Raw genomic sequence first — 16491 nt, 5'->3', positions numbered from 1 at the left:
TATCTTTAAATTTTAAAAAATACTCATAAATATCTTTATCATTAGTTTTTTATTTCAAAAATACCCTTAAACTTTGAGAAGTATTTCATTTATAGCCTTCAACTTTTAAAAAATACACATGAAATTTAAAAAAAAAAACTTTTTTTACCTTTAATTATAGATAAAAATAGTATATCGATACCTTATAAATTATCTTTTTTAATGTTATACTTGTTCGAGGATGAAAATCTCAGATCTGCTACTTTAGGGAATAGTCATAGGTTGATAATCAATGAATACTATCTCTATTGGTCTAAGGTTTTTTGGGCTAAGAGTGGAATCTCACCTCAGCTACTTTAAGAATAATCATGAGTTTATAATGAATGAATACTATCCCTATTGGTCTAAGACTTTTTTTGGGCTCAGAATGGAAGTATGCTATTTTTTAAAAAGTTTAGACGTGTTTGAAAAAGTTAGACTTAAGAAATGAAGAAGGCAGATGATGCATTAAAATAGGAATGAGTGTGCCATTTATTTCTCAAGTATTTGTAAGCGGCATTTCGTCGAACACCTTACACACAAACACAACACACACAACACACACAACCCGTTCATACATATTTCATTCAAATCATAGCCTTAAATTATATGTCTTTAGCAGCTGCATGACCCACACCCACACTTGCAATTGTCCACGCACGAGCATTTGCAGTCACACCCACCTGCCTCAAAGTTCCTGCTTTCACAAAACACACCTTTTTAATTATGTGCAAACTTTTATTATATACACACATATATATAAAATATAAATATAAATGCAAATTCATACTCTTTCATGGGACCAACATCATGTTTGCATCTGTAACAAAAAAACAAAGTATGAAAAACAGTCAGTTTCTGATTTTCTCGGGAAAATAAAATTCCCAAATTTTCTCGAGAAACAAACAGAAAATAAGAAGGAAGGTGGGAAAGAGAGGATACTGACGAGCAGTTGTTGAGACTGCAATTGCAGGCAGCGTCACATCCACACTTAGGCATTTTTTTTCCTTTTTTCCGTACGAAAAATTCAATCTCAAATTGTTTTTTTGATTTTTGGTTCAAAAACTCGGAGCTTGCTGGTTTCAGTCTCTCAATTTCAAGCGTTATTTATAGTGGCGTGTTGGATGCTATCCACCGTCCACGTGTTGCGATCTCATTCGCTTCCCAAACGCGCATCTCTACTTTTTTTTTTTTTCTGTATTATTTTTTTTATTACATGGTTTCGTATTTCTCTTTTTATTTTTTTAAATCGATTATTCTCTTTTTTTTTTAATTGTTTTTTCATTTTTATTTCTTGTAATTGAAGAGAGTGAATAGTTTTAATGGAAAAAAATCAATTTTAAGTGAAAATAATGATTAATCAATTATAAATGGTAAAAATTAATTTAATTATGATAATTTAGTGTTTGAATTGATTTTTTCTTGCTAAAACGACACCGTTTTGAGGGCGATTGAGTTGGCCGGTTCAAAAGCTCTGCCCATAATGAAATGGACCGTCTTAAGCGGTTGGTCCACTTTCATTAAAAACTCTGACGATTGAGTCCTTTTGTCTTTATATTTTAGAGTTCCGCTAAATAAATCACTTTTTAAAAACATTTTTCTGTTTTTATTTTAAATATTTTTAATTTTCATCATTTTCAATAAAAAAAAAATCTTTATTTGGTAAGTTTTTTTGTTTTTTTTCTCCTTTTATTCTAGTAACGCCAAAATAGTTATTATTTATTCAATTATTTTTATTTAAAAAATGGATAAAATTCAAACAAATATTTTTTTAAAAGAAATTTGCGTTGGTACTTCAGTAAAAAAAAATTAAAATATTAAAGGGAAATTTTAAAATCAACTATATAATAGGAATATTCTATTATTTTAGCATAATTTTAATTATATAAAAAATAAAAAAGTGAAAAGATTCTTTTATTTTTGGATTCCCAATAAATGTCTCAACGTCTCTATAACCAGAAAAAGACATATTGAAACGTTGATTAAAATTAATTTATTTATTCTCTTAAAATTTTGTGAAAAATCAAATTTAATTTTTATAATAAATAGAAAATAAATAATAAAAAAAGTCACAAACGCCTGAAAATCAGGCATGGAGACTTTGTATTTTTTTTTTTTAAATAATTATTTAAAAAATACATTTAATTGGTTATTTATAATAATAAAATAAAACTTTTTAAAGCATAAGAAGAAGATGAAGTATGCTAAAGTGTAACATTCCATAGTAATGGAAAATGGGCCCTTAGAATTTCACCTTTTTCCACTATGGAAGGCACAAAAAAAAACCCAATTTTCTTTCTTTATTTATTTTTTTCTTCCCACATAAATAAAAAAAAATTGGTCTTTTTGTGAAGGAAAAAACAAAATAAAAAATAATAATTGGGTTTAAAATAATTATAATCTTGATATAAGAAATTTTTAAAAATATAAATTTAAATGAAAACTACCTAACATGGTTTTTTTTTTAATTTTTTTTTATAAATAATTGATAATTTTTAGTTAGAATATTATTTTTTTTATTTTGTTGGGATTGAAAAAATAGATTATTCGTTTGAAAAAGTATAATAAAAATAATAAAAATTGGAATGGTTGGATATTTTGGTGGGTGGAGAATGAAAGTGGTCACTTATGGAGTGTGGGCCATACAGCCCATATCGAACTTTGACTTCCACCACTTCAATACATTATATTATTTATTATTTGATTAAATTTCTAAGTTTAAATATGAATTTAATGTCTCAATATTACAAAAAAAACAAAAATTTAAAATTTGTCATTTTTTTTCGGATACTGTTTAAACTCAATAAATGTATTGAATATATAATTTAATTTTGTATTTAATATAAATATTTGTATTCAATAAATATGTGGGATACCGTTTGAACTAAAGTTTTTTTTAGAGGTCAAACGACATTAATCTCATATTTTATAGTCTAAAGTGTAAGTAAATATCTATTTTTTTTTTCAATTATATATATAGAGGTGTATATGTTAATATATTGAATTATGCTCAAAATATTTACTAATTTGAGCACAAATAAATATAAAATATTTTGTAACCTCACAGATATCGATGAAGAAAAACAGGCTTAGCCCAATACCATTTTGGTTTGGGCTAAGTCTGTTCCGCGAGCCCAAGTGGTTTGGGCTTTGATGCTGAGCTGTCCAACGACCCATATCCATATCCTCAGCTACATCCAAGGAAGACCCATACCTTTTACTCATCATTCAAAATTCTCGTTTAAGAATATTTATGAGTTTAGTCGAGTCGGGTTTAGATATTTTTTAGACAAGATCTCGTGCTTTCATGTAGATCTTTTCAAATTCAGTAACTTTTTTAAATAGCGAATCCAATTCAAACATAAAATATTTGAGTTGGGATTGTTGGGACTGCTTGTATTGTTCGAATCATTTGTTTTAATAAAACTAAAATGTTGATAAGTAAAACACATCTTTATTTATTTTCAAACACTTAATTAAGATTTGCAACACAGTTTCCATATATATATATATAGAAATAGTTTCTATTTGACTAATTTAGGAATGATCCTCCGTTTATAAGTAATTTAGGAATGATCCTCCGTTTATAGGAATGACTAATTTAGGAATGATTCTTTTTCGTTGGTATGAAGCGTTTGGGAAGTCCAAAGAAAAGACATGAGAGCGCTCAAAATGAACAATATCATACCATTGTGGAGAGTCGTGATTCCTAACATGGTATCAGAGTCGTGCCCTAAACTTAGCCATGACAATAGAATCCTTAAATATCGATGTACTTTGTTCGAGGACTCCAGCGAAAGGAGTCAAGCCTCGATTAAGGGGAGGTTGTTCGAGAGCTCTATAAGCCTCAAAGGAGGCTTATAATGTACTTTGTTCGAGGAGAGGATTGTTGGAACTTTTGAGGAATCCCAAAGTAAAGCCAGGAGAAAAATAAAATAAATTTATACGGTAGAATTATCAGAATTTATAAACCAACCAAATTTATAAAATTTTCATTTATTTATTTTTTTAAATATTTAATATATATGGAGAAATTTGGTGGTGGATGAAATATGAAAAAGAAATTCAAATACAACTTTATTTATTTATTCATTATAATTTCGATTTTTCAGAAAAATCGAAGCCTTTACATTGGATGGACCACGGGAATTTAAATAACCATCAACTTCATTATCTTTTTATTTTGGGGCCATTGAAACTTTCTAATTTTAGAAAGTTTTTTGAGGAGAAAAGTGAACGAATTCCTGGGATAGTGACACGTGTCAAAAAATTTCCTTTATATTTTCAATGTTTATCTCTAAATACATCGTCTCCAATTTTATTCCAAGGAAAAAGATAGTTTATATGATTTATTCTAAATTAATTATCGTTTTAATCCTTAAATTTCATTTCTTAGTTTCTAATTTTTTATTTAACTTTCAAATTCATATTGTGAAAGTTTTAAATTAAACTTTCAATTTAAACAATTCATTAAACTCATAATTTAATTATTATTTTTTAAATAATTCATACAAAATATATACATATATATATATATATATATGCGTTCATATTTGTTTAGTTTCAATTAATTAAGCCAATATGGAAACATTAACGAGCAATTGAAGCTTCAAATGCTTACATTTTTCTAGAATTAATAATTTGATTTATAAAAATAAATGTGAAACAAAGAAATGCATGCATTTCTTTGAATGGAATGTTAGGTGAGAATTGAAAATGCATCAATTTCCTAACCAATCCCTAAAATTACTTAAATAGAAAGAGTGAAATTTTATTTTCCACGTGTAATTTAGCTACATATAGGTTACCACTAAATTCAAACCAAATAATGAAAGGCAGCAACCAATTTTCTTTTCAATAAAAAATAAATTATTTAGGGAAAAAATTAACAAGCTTTCCATGTCTATTACCTTAATGAAAATAATTCAAATTCAAAAAGAATAAAGAAATAAAATAATATGACGTGGCATATGCTGATTGGTTAAATAGAAACTATCTTCATTGCACGTTCATGTAGTTGAAAATTAAAAGAATTAAAAGTTTGGAAACTAATTAATTTATATTTGGGTTTTAAGTTAAGATAAATGATTATTCGTTATTTATTTGATATGAAATTTCAAACATTGACTTTTGGATTGTACTAAGATCCTACAAAATAATAATAACAACAATAATAATAATGATAAAATAAAAGAGGAAAAATAATCGAACTATCTCTTTAATTGAAAATTCCTAAAATTTCCAATTCATTTGCTTTTAGTTTAATGCAGGTCAACGATCTAATGAATAAAATAATAATAAAAAAAAGCGGAAGTATTTTTTAGAGAAAATAAAGTTTTAAAAAGCAACAAACAAACAAACAAATATGAATCCCACTTCTAAAAGTCAACTCTTCTCTCTCTCTCTCTCTCTCCTCTTTCTCTCTCATTAACAATTTCTGAGCTATCAAACTTCTTTCGGTCTGAGGCGCACGATCTCTCTCACATTGAGAGAGAGAGTATTATGCAATGATCAATCAAATCAAACAGCAGAGAAGATAAATTCTCTTTTTTTTTTTTTTTTTTCTTTTTTCATATGGGTAACCATATTGGGAAGATTGGCCACTGCTTCGCCGGCGCCGGCGATATTTCCAGTCGTTATGGTCCTGCCGACATAATCTCCGACCCCCACGACGGCGGTTTTGGCCACTCCTTTTACTATCTCCCACCCGACCCACAAACCCTCCCCTCCTTCAAAGCTTTCCCCGATGATTACATCTCTCCAGCGACCATTTTCCGGTCGATTTCCGGCGCCTCTGTAAGCGCCAACGTCTCAACGCCGCTGTCCACGTCTCTGGTCGATCTCTATCCTTATAGCACGACGTTTGACCGGGCCGCTGCTTTTGATTGCTCGAATTCCTTTGCCTCTGTGCCGCTACAGCCGGTGCCACGCCACTCGATGTCGGGAAATTTCGGTGGATTCCCTTCTTCGGGTCCAATGGAGAGAGGGTTCTTATCCGGGCCCTTGGCCGCCCGGAGCATCGAATCGGGCCCGATAGATCGAGTGGTTTACTCCGGCTCGATTGAGAAGGGCGGCGGACCTGAGAAATTGCAGAGAAGCGTCTCTAACGGCGGCGTTGGAGATAGACAACCGAAATCGAAAAGAAGTCTCATTCGGATTCTGAAGAGAGCCATATCCAAAACCATTTCTCGAAACCAGAAGGCTGCGAGTTCATACAAACATAATGAGAATGCAGCTCAGACTCAAAGCAGTGTTCATTTGAGTAGCCACGCCAGTTTGGCGCAGGAAGACGATGGCGATTACTTTGTCGGCGGTCAGGGCGTACAGTGGGCACAGGGGAAGGCCGGTGAGGATAGAGTTCACGTGGTGATATCGGAGGATAATGGTTGGGTTTTTGTCGGAGTTTATGATGGATTCAACGGCCCTGATGCTCCTGATTACTTACTCGCTAATCTCTACACTGCCGTTCTCAAAGAGCTCAAGGGTTTGATATGGAATGATAAGTTCGATTCAACTGCAACCACGTCTTCCATGAACTCATCCAACTCTGCTTCAATTGAGGAAGACGATCATGGAACAACCCACATAAAAACTCAGGCTAATGTTCATCAACCTACAGAGAACTTTTCGGCAGAAAATAGGACGAGACAGCTGATGAAGAAGGGCGATCAGGATCCAAAGAATTGGAAATGGGAAAGGGAAAGGGAAAGCATAGGATTAGATCACCACAACATATGGGATGAATCAACAACAATCAATCATTCTGAGGTGTTGAATGCTCTGTCTGAAGCATTGAAAAAAACAGAGGAATCATATCTGCAGAATGCAGACAAGATGGCCACAAGAAATCCTGAGCTAGCTCTAATGGGTTCTTGTGTTTTGGTTATGTTAATGAGAGGAGAAGATGTGTACCTGATGAATGTAGGAGACAGCCGTGCAATTGTAGCGCAGCAACTCGAACCATACAGAGACTTGGAGAGAATCAATGAAGGAACACTACGGGTATTAGAATCCCCTGAAAGATTAACAGCCTTGGCTTCCCATCAGCTTACAATGGACCACAGCACGTACACAGAGGAGGTAATGTTCTTGTCAATATCACTCATCTTCCACAAAACACTGCATTTAGATTACATGCATTTATGAGAGAAAACTTGAATATCATCAGGAAGTTCAGAGGATCAAGAATGCTCATCCTGACGACCCTTCCGCAATTATGAATGACAGGGTGAAAGGTTATTTGAAAATCACACGGGCGTTTGGAGCTGGCTTTCTGAAACAGGTCTTTCCACATTTCCAAACCTTGTAGTCTGCTAGAATGTAAGACAAATATGGTACTGATGAAATGAGTGTTTTGCAGCCAAAGTGGAATAATGCATTGCTAGAGATGTTCAGAATAGACTATGTGGGAAATTCACCTTACATCACCTGTGATCCAACTCTGTGCCATTATAAACTCAGCCCAACCGACAGATTCTTGATATTGTCGTCTGATGGACTCTATCAATACTTTACAAATGAAGAAGCTGTTGCTCAAGTAGAGTCCTTCATTGCATCTTTCCCTGAAGGAGATCCTGCTCAAAATCTCATTGAAGAAGTATTGTTCCGAGCAGCTAAAAAATATGGTAAGAAACAAGAAAGGAAGATAAAAGAAAAGAAACAAATACAGCATATATGTTATTTACTTACTGATGTGATTTGGAAAACATGCAGGAATGGCCTTCCATGAGCTGCTTGATATCCCACAAGGGGAGCGGCGGAAGTACCACGACGACGTTTCAGTTATCATCATTTCATTAGAAGGAAGAATTTGGCATTGGTTGATGTAAATAGAGATACTAGCCAATAGAAATCAAAGATAACAACAGTAGATGGGCGAAATAATTCTGCCATTTATTTCATTGATTCTTCTTCTTCAACCTTCAACACAGAGAGTGTAGAGTTGTTCAGCTTCCTCTTGCCTGTCTTCCACCCCAAATTGTTCGTGCGTGCGTGTGTGGGTTGCAACTTGCATCCAATACAAATACATTCCAAAGCAGAACTGTTTGGAAAATTTCAGCAATTTTGTTTAGCAGACTTAAGAAGTTTCTTCTCTAGGAGTCTTGACTTCCTACCAACCCACCCACCCAAAATAAACAATCACTCATTTACATTTACTCTACTAAATTTTACTTTGAATTTGAGCTTGTTGGTGGAAATGGAGCTGGGGATCAAAATTTTATGTCCCACTCCCAATAAAAGAAAAGAAAGACAAAGTAATCAGCCTTTGAATCCTCTTCCTCCACCCACTCAACCCCTCTTCGAAATGGAAATCTTGGTCAGACTACACAAAGCATCCATCACAAACTGAGTTATTCGTTATTTGGTTACCATGCAATTAATCATAATTAAAATAGCTTGATACATTTTAGCTATTTATTAGTTATAAATCTATTCTAATATTTAGTCAATGGTTTAGAAATTTCTAAAGTGAGACTTTGTAGAGATAGACTTGTGAAGACTTTATAGGGTGATAGGTTACCACTAGTACATATAAGAAAATTTTCTCTCTCTGAACCATGTAAATCGTTGTCACTTTGTATATTTCTGTTCGTGGGTGTGTAATTACGATCAATTTTGCTTCTACTTCTACAACAACAGGAAAAATATCAGACCTTGTGTGAAGCCCACCTATGATGGGTCTGTTACTGTCATAAATCCTTTGGAAAGGAGCACCAGTACATTTATTTGGACTTTTACCTCCTATGGTTATTGATCATGTAGGTGGATCTCCAGTTTGAATTCCACCGAAAAAAAGTAAGCGATTGTAAGACAAAAGACTATGCCATAAAATAAAATAAAGGATAGTGGATGCAAATTCGTTTTCAAAATAATCAGAGCATTCAAACCCCACTTGCACATTTATGGCTGACACGGAGCACGTAAGAATCTAATAACATCAAGGGCTACAAAGAATGATAATACAGATCTAGTTACTAGAAAATGATGCAAATTAGTTGAACGGAGAATATGAATGGAACAAGCTTCAGAAAATGATGGTACGGCTCGAGTAAAGACAATGGCATGAAACAAAGAAGCAACGTGGGCAAGTGAAAGATAGTACCTTCAGAAGATTTAGGTTCCATGTATTATCATTACCACGAAGTTCTGCCAAAAGTCCTAGCGATGCTACCTTGATGATAGACAAATAATTGTTATTTATTCCTCGCAGGGACAATTGAGTACTTAAAAAATTAAGAAAACAAGAAGCAAATATTTCACTATTCCATACTGGATAGCCTGTAAGCTGAATAAGGATACAAATCAGGACAATAATCCAGAATAGGAGCCAACACTTCTAGTTGAAAGACTCATAGAATAGAGAGATAAGAACATACAGTCCAGGAGGATTTGAAGTCTTCGGGTCCCAACTTCGGAAGTTCCCACTGCAGCATTTCTGAGCTTAAGGTACATGAAATATCTCGTCCTTAAACATAAGTCAGGATCAATATTTCAGCTAATTTTACTAAGAAAATGCAACTGAGAACGAACAAACTCCAAATTTAAAAAATTCGAAACGAATATGACGAAAAACATACCATGTTCGGATCGGAAACAATGCGGTAAACGAGAATGGAGATAGGAACCACCCACAAACTCTTGATGGCGGCTACGGCGATTCAGATTCTTGGCGAGATGAACAATCTACATCTTTCTGAATCAGGGCAACAAAATGGATAATACTAAGAATCTGAATTTGAAGTCATCGCTAAGCTAGGGTTCAGGTTCGGCTCAAGAATGAAGACCGAATTGAAATTTGGGATAATGGACATGCGCGCTGCCGTTTACGCGGGAAACATATGGCAGGCGATGATTCCACCTCCGCTGCCATCAGCTCCGTATTTTTTTAGCCCCGATCCTGACCCAATTCAAATCAATAAAAGTTGACAATCCTCTCAAAAGAAAAATGAGGCCAAATTATTGCATATAACCATATTCATAAATTAGTTAAAACTTAAAAACATCTTTGAAGAAGGATAAATTATTCAAAATTTCCTCACTGGTCACCATATTCAGAAGAATAAAAAATGAAAATAACACAATAGACTTGGCACCAAAGGGATTATAAGTGATAACTGAATGATTGACAAAAAGTCCAGCTATCACTCCTTCCATTAAAGGTTGACGACCATACATTAGGATAAGACAAGATACAAAAAGAAGGAAAAAAAAATGGAAAAATGGAGTTGAACGAAAGAGGGAATATCAAGCAGCAATTTCTTTCTCACGTAAAACGGTACCGAACTTGACACGTGTTTGCTCATGATTAGAAGCATTTCCTGTGGACAATTGAGGGGCCAGACTCATCATACTCAGCCTTAGCGATCCACATCTACATAGAAGCAAGCCAAATATGTAAGTTCGAGACCCTACATCAAACATAATGTGCATTGTGATGAGAAGGAAAACGCCTTGAAATAAACTCACCTGCTGGAAAGTGCTCAAGGACGCCAAGATGGAACCTCCAATCCACACACTGTACTTCCTTTCAGGCGGCGCAACCACCTTAATCTTCATGCTGCTCGGGGCCAAGGCAGTGATCTCCTTGCTCATTCTATCAGCAATTCCAGGGAACATGGTTGAACCACCACTGAGCACAATGTTTCCATACAAATCTTTCCTGATGTCAACATCACATTTCATGATGGAATTGTATGTTGTCTCATGAATACCAGCAGCTTCCATTCCGATCATGGATGGCTGGAAAAGGACTTCCGGGCATCGGAAACGCTCAGCGCCGATGGTAATCACCTGACCATCTGGCAATTCATAACTCTTCTCAACTGAAGAGCTCGTCTTAGAGGTTTCTAATTCTTGCTCAAAGTCAAGGGCAATGTATGCCAACTTTTCCTTCATATCCCTCACAATTTCACGCTCAGCTGAAGTGGTGAATGAATAACCACGCTCCGTCAAAATTTTCATGAGGGCGTCAGTCAGGTCACGGCCAGCAAGATCAATACGTAGGATAGCATGCGGAAGTGCATATCCCTCGTAGATGGGGACTGTGTGACTGACACCATCTCCAGAATCTAGCACAATGCCTACAACAAAGCAGAATAACTTCACGAGGCAGGCTCAATAAACATAATCTCTCAGTTCGGCTACTTTTCATCAGCAAAAAGTACAGAAGTAACTTTTCAGAACATAGTGACATATGTTCTATTTTAAACACCAATGAGAAAGCTGACCAGTTGTACGACCACTGGCATAAAGGGAAAGAACAGCTTGAATGGCTACGTACATAGCTGGTGCATTGAAGGTCTCAAACATAATCTGGGTCATCTTCTCACGGTTAGCTTTGGGATTGAGTGGTGCCTCAGTTAGAAGAATTGGATGTTCTTCTGGAGCGACACGAAGTTCATTGTAGAAAGTGTGATGCCAAATCTTCTCCATGTCATCCCAGTTGCTGACAATTCCGTGCTCAATAGGGTATTTGAGAGTCAAAATACCACGCTTAGACTGAGCCTCATCCCCAACATAAGCATCTTTCTGCCCCATTCCAACCATAACACCTGTATGGCGAGGGCGACCAACAATGCTAGGGAAGACAGCCCTTGGAGCATCATCCCCAGCAAACCCAGCCTGATAAACAACAGGAAAATTACAATTTAAGTTTTCTTCTGTTGAATAGAACGAGGATCACAACTAATCGTTTAGAATGAAATTTTTTATTTAACGCATCGATTCATGAGTATTGTATTTACAAATTTTAAAATAAAATAAAAAAATTCAGAAAATTTGATCCTCAACTGAAGGTAAAATTCCATCACCTTAACCATTCCTGTTCCATTATCACAGACAAGAGGCTGGATGTCCTCGTTCTCAGCCATGTTTTATATTGTCTGCAAAAGAATTTTAGATTGCATCAAACGTATATAAAAGAAAAGGTGAATGTGGAATGGTTCTTTCAGAGATAGGAAGAAAGCAATATGCTAAGATCCCCAAACTTATATTTAAGGAAAATAATCGGTGTACAAATTCATCAATCATGATAGCCGTATGCAACAACAAAATTTTGAAAGGTCGGAATTCCACAATCCACCTAAGATCCTTGACATACAACATATCTGAGAAATTTGAAAGCTGCAACTTATGGGAACTCGAGAGACTCGAATAAACATACACTATTACAATAACGCAAGGAAATAAAATGACCCTTTCTGATATTCAAAAAACGACTTAATCATAAGTAAAATATCTAATGTCTATCCTCTGCTACGTGCAGAATACGGAAGATCATGACCTGATCGGTACTGCACAGTCATTTCAGAAAACTCACACTCTGATTGCAAAAACATCCAGGCAAGTAATACGCCACAATGATTAAATTCTAAGAAGCTGCATTTTGATTATTGATATACGAGAACTAGTCGTTGTGCTACTGAAGTATTACTCGAAATAATCTAAATAATCTTTCTGTGCAGCAAGGCCAGTTCAATAAAAATCAAATTATTAACAAATAAATAAGAAGGAAAAATAAAACTCCAGAAGAATCAAGCTCCAATCAATATCCGTTCAGTAGAGCCAACAAAACAAGAATGCGAAGAACATCAATCAAACAGTCATATCTAAAGCTACAACATCCAAAAAGCTACCAAAGCATTGCATCAACTCCAAAGAAAGCAGCAAATCATAGAGCAGGAGGAAATGCCGATCGTTTGGAAAGAAATTCGAGAATCGAAATCAGTACATTACGATGAACATGTAGAAACAAGCATTCATCGAACAATCAGGGTGAAAATTTTGCAGTACCTTTTTTCGAAACCGTTGAAATCGAGAGCGTTTTCGCTCGAAGATGATTTCTTAGCTAGCAGCTACCCGCCTCCCGAGGAGTTTATTTTTACAAAAATCGCAGATACAAAAAAAAAAAAAAAAAAAAAAAAAAAAAAAAAAAAAAAAAAAAAAAAAAAAAANAAATAAAAATAAAATGGGAAATAGGAAAAGAAGCTCTGCCCGAAATGAAATGCGACTCAAATGCACCTCAAATTCGGTCTCATTCTGACCGATCCTTGGTCCAGAATCCGATATAACCACTGGATCTACGGCCCACATGACGCGTCAATTTGATCTGGGTCGCCGGTGGATCCAGCTGTCGTTCTCTCTCTGGGACCAAAATAACCCTCCACTAATATGTTATTTAAACGAAAATGAAAATTGGATAATTAATTTAGATGATTCGTAATTTCATTTTTTTCAATATAAAATTAAATTGTTCTCTCTTACGTATATGTTTTCTAATTACAATAATTGTAATGTTTTATACTTTATTTTTTCAACCTTTCTTTAAAAATATTCCTAAATTTTATATTTTATTTCAAAAAAAAAATATTTTTACTAATAGAAACAATTAATATTTTATTTAAAAATTTTCATTAAATACTTTTTAAAAATTTCTATTTAAAAGTTTTTTTTTTTTTTTTTTATATATAGTTTAAGGGCATTATAGAAATATCGTTGGATTCTTTTATTTATTTAATGAAATTAGAGGAATTTAAATTATGACCTTTAACCATTGCTAATTATACAAAAGAAAAAAAAAACATGCTTATGCTTATTATTGAAAATACACTGTATATATCAAAACTGTCACACAAACATACGCTTTATTAATAAATGTCTTTTGAAAAAAAAAACATTTATGATATAAAAAGAAAAGGACAAGATATATATATATTTTTAATTTAATTTTAGAATTTTTCAGATTCTTTTTTATTAATTAAATTTACAAAGTTGGAAAATAATACATTTTTAATAATACACACATGGCCATAAAGTTATTAACCTTTTTTTATAACTCATTTGAATCTTTCTCTATGTTTGAGTTATAATATTAAAACCACATAATTATGCATTAAAAGAAGATAAAAGGTTATAATAAATTCATTATTATTTTTAATCTAAATTTTAAAATATTATATTACCATAAATATAATATGTTGACATGGAAAGACCATAAATAAAAATTAATTTAAAAAATAAAAAGTGTAATATTTTGAAAAGTAAGGTTTTACTATTTAAAAAAATGATTAACTATTTTCCTTTTTTATATTTATAAATATATTAATAGAAAAGGTAAGAAAATATATGGGGAAGGTCGACAGGTGGAGTGATAATTGCAACACGTGGAACATGATGGTTGGAGATGGGGAGGCAGCATCACAAAATCATATGAATCACTTCCACCAATTTTAAATTAACATATTAATACTTTATTTATTTTTAAACCCATAAAATTTCTCTTTTAAAAAAAAATCCTTTTAAACTCGTTTTTTATATTATATAAATTAATTTTCATAATTTTGACTTGAATTATAAAGTTGGAATTTAAATGAAATGAAATGAAATTCAATTCCCAAATCCTTCGGATTCCAATAATTAATTCACTCAAATTAATGGGTGTATTCAAGTACTGAAAACATTTTATAGGATAAGAATTGAATCTCAAATTTCATAGGATTCCAAATACAATAAATGAGAGAAATATTATTATTACTGTCACATTTAGGTCTTTTAATATGTTAAATAAATTATAAATGGTCCTCCGCTAGTAGTCCTTCCTTCATAGACCTCATGTACTTTGAGTGATGGAATTAACAAATATATCAAATGACATTTATTTTCAAATTAGAAATCATAAAATCATAATAATAACCTGTAACACAAAAGTGATTACGAGAATAGTAAGTCTAAAAAATGTTTTAAAAAAATGAAAATTACTATCTATATCAATAAAATAGAGTTTTGGTAATTTAATTCATAATAATAAAAGAAAATAAAACACGAGATTCCCAACATTCGCACGTGCGAAGGAGGAGGGAGAGAGAGAAAATTGAAAGTAGAAAGCGTTAGCTAGAAGGCGAGGGAAGGCGAGGGAAGGCGAAGGATCCAATGCTTTCATTAAAGCTTTCGTTTCTCCCCTTCTGCATTTCCACCTTCAGTTGAATGAAACCGTTTTCTCTCTCTACCCTGACAAAATCACACCTCCATTATTATTTATTCTTCTTCCCCATTCTCTAAGCTACCAACAACCTCCATTTTCATCATCAAATCCCCTTCTCCTTTCTCCATCAATCGTCATCATGGCCTCAGGATTCCAAGAAATCTCCCCCCTCACGCACCCTCGCATTTCCTTCACCACCATTACTACGCCACAATCCTTCCGCGTCAATTTGAACGACGCCACGAACCAGATCGATTTCATTTTCGCTCTAAACGATGATCCTCCACTCGCTTCCGATTCCGTTTCTCTCGATCGTTCCGCTCCACCAGACTCGATCTCCGACGACGACGACGGTTTCAGAACGCCGACGTCTTCCGATCATAAGATTCCGGTGGTTCAACAGTGTCCGCCGGCTCCTACACGACCGAAGCCGATCTCCTGCTCCAGAACCTTGCCGAGAACTTCAGGTGTTCGTAGAGGTTTTCGTGTGTATATCTCAGACGAAATCGCGGACTCGATCTTCTGCTCCGATTTGCTGCACCAGAAGACTAAGAAAGCTCGGAAGAACGGTAATGGCGGTGAATGAAATGAAATTGTTAGTTTCTCTTTATTAATTAATCAACTGTCGATTTCTCCTGTGAGGAAAATCATCCGAAGATCCAAAACTCCGACGAATAGGAGACCAGGCACGAACAAAATCCATGAATATCTGTGAAGTTCCACGTTTTCTTTTTGATGTATATCTGCCTAGTTATGAACGCCTTTTTTGCTCCTCAACGAAGAATTTGGATATTCCACATGGTTTCTATAGTCAATTTGTGATCCTAGATTTTGATCTTTTCATACTTTATAATTTATTAGCTTAGAGTTTATAAGATAACGAATCATTTTATTTCTTGTTTCATTTTAAATTTGATATGAATGAACCAATTTCTGATAGCTGATTTAATTTCATTTGTATATTAACTTTATAATTATTTTGTAAAACTTTATCATAAATTTTTTTAATTAAAAGTTTGACATTTGTGGTAAAAAAAAAAATATATATTAAGTTTGGTACCAAGTAGCTTTATTTTGGGTAAGAATTATTATACCCAATAGCTTTTAATTTAGTTTTGAATGAGAATAATAATGATATTAAATTAATTATGGGGATGCCATAGGTAGATATGATTGAGTTAAAGAGATTGTTAAAAGTATGTTGGGGTTTAGTATATTTTAGTAAAAGATGCATCTTTGGTCCTCTAATCATTTAATCACATTTTTATTTTTATATTTGAAGAATAAGAATCTCAAAATATGATTGATTTGATTGATTTAGAATGGAATGTTTATTCAAATTTTAAATAAAATGAAAAAAAAAATATAATTATTTTTGTATGAATAAAAATTATTATTGATTTTGATATTAATTTTATGAAAGGAAGAATAATTTTATTTCTTATAAAAGAAATCAAATTTAATGGAGCCTTTTGAAACAATACATTATCATA

The 16491-nt window shown here is 33.4% G+C and overlaps 2 protein-coding genes and 1 long non-coding RNA gene across 8 annotated transcripts; 1 reads left to right on the top strand and 2 right to left on the bottom strand.

Annotated features, from left to right (window-relative positions):
• Positions 1-479: 479 nt before the first annotated feature.
• On the bottom strand, positions 480-1102 carry LOC111804064. The gene is made up of 3 exons (XR_002816457.1): positions 965-1102; positions 809-838; positions 480-715 (listed from the first exon to the last, which is right to left on the bottom strand). It is a non-coding gene; the product is annotated as an uncharacterized LOC111804064 (long non-coding RNA).
• A 4171-nt stretch (positions 1103-5273) lies between these two features.
• Positions 5274-8174, top strand: LOC111803632 (probable protein phosphatase 2C 23). The gene is made up of 4 exons (XM_023688135.1): positions 5274-7098; positions 7187-7300; positions 7379-7643; positions 7732-8174. The coding sequence occupies exons 1-4, from the start codon at positions 5593-5595 to the stop codon at positions 7845-7847; spliced, it is 2001 nt and encodes a 666-aa protein (XP_023543903.1). The 5' UTR covers positions 5274-5592; the 3' UTR covers positions 7848-8174.
• LOC111803633 (actin-like) lies at positions 7856-12905 on the bottom strand. 6 transcript variants are annotated; one of them, XR_002816407.1, is made up of 9 exons: positions 12811-12905; positions 11829-11900; positions 11247-11640; positions 10486-11099; positions 10304-10390; positions 9597-9916; positions 9396-9484; positions 9122-9190; positions 7856-7938 (listed from the first exon to the last, which is right to left on the bottom strand). XR_002816407.1 is itself a non-coding variant. In XM_023688137.1 (5 exons), the coding sequence occupies exons 2-5, from the start codon at positions 11886-11888 to the stop codon at positions 10325-10327; spliced, it is 1134 nt and encodes a 377-aa protein (XP_023543905.1). In that variant the 5' UTR covers positions 11889-11900; positions 12811-12905; the 3' UTR covers positions 10050-10324. The 6 variants fall into 6 exon arrangements, 1 of the variants encoding a protein (XP_023543905.1); XR_002816408.1 differs by having other exon boundaries at positions 9122-9186; XR_002816405.1 differs by lacking the exon at positions 7856-7938 and adding an exon at positions 7977-8059.
• Positions 12906-16491: the final 3586 nt, after the last annotated feature.

This window comes from Cucurbita pepo, chromosome LG10, assembly GCF_002806865.2.
Source record: "Cucurbita pepo subsp. pepo cultivar mu-cu-16 chromosome LG10, ASM280686v2, whole genome shotgun sequence".
NCBI classification, from domain to species: Eukaryota; Viridiplantae; Streptophyta; class Magnoliopsida; order Cucurbitales; family Cucurbitaceae; genus Cucurbita; species Cucurbita pepo.
This window is presented reverse-complemented; position numbering and strand designations above follow the sequence as displayed.

Coding starts and splice junctions, on each gene's coding strand:
- LOC111803632 (XM_023688135.1), top strand. CDS start 5,593: ATGGGTAACCATATTGGGAAGATTGGCCACTGCTTCGCCGGCGCCGGC. Junction 7,099..7,186: donor ACAGCACGTACACAGAGGAG/GTAATGTTCTTG, acceptor GAATATCATCAG/GAAGTTCAGAGGATCAAGAA. Junction 7,301..7,378: donor GAGCTGGCTTTCTGAAACAG/GTCTTTCCACAT, acceptor AGTGTTTTGCAG/CCAAAGTGGAATAATGCATT.
- LOC111803633 (XM_023688137.1), bottom strand. CDS start 11,888: ATGGCTGAGAACGAGGACATCCAGCCTCTTGTCTGTGATAATGGAACA. Junction 11,641..11,828: donor ATGGAACAGGAATGGTTAAG/GTGATGGAATTT, acceptor GTTGTTTATCAG/GCTGGGTTTGCTGGGGATGA. Junction 10,391..10,485: donor CCTTGAGCACTTTCCAGCAG/GTGAGTTTATTT, acceptor GCTTCTATGTAG/ATGTGGATCGCTAAGGCTGA.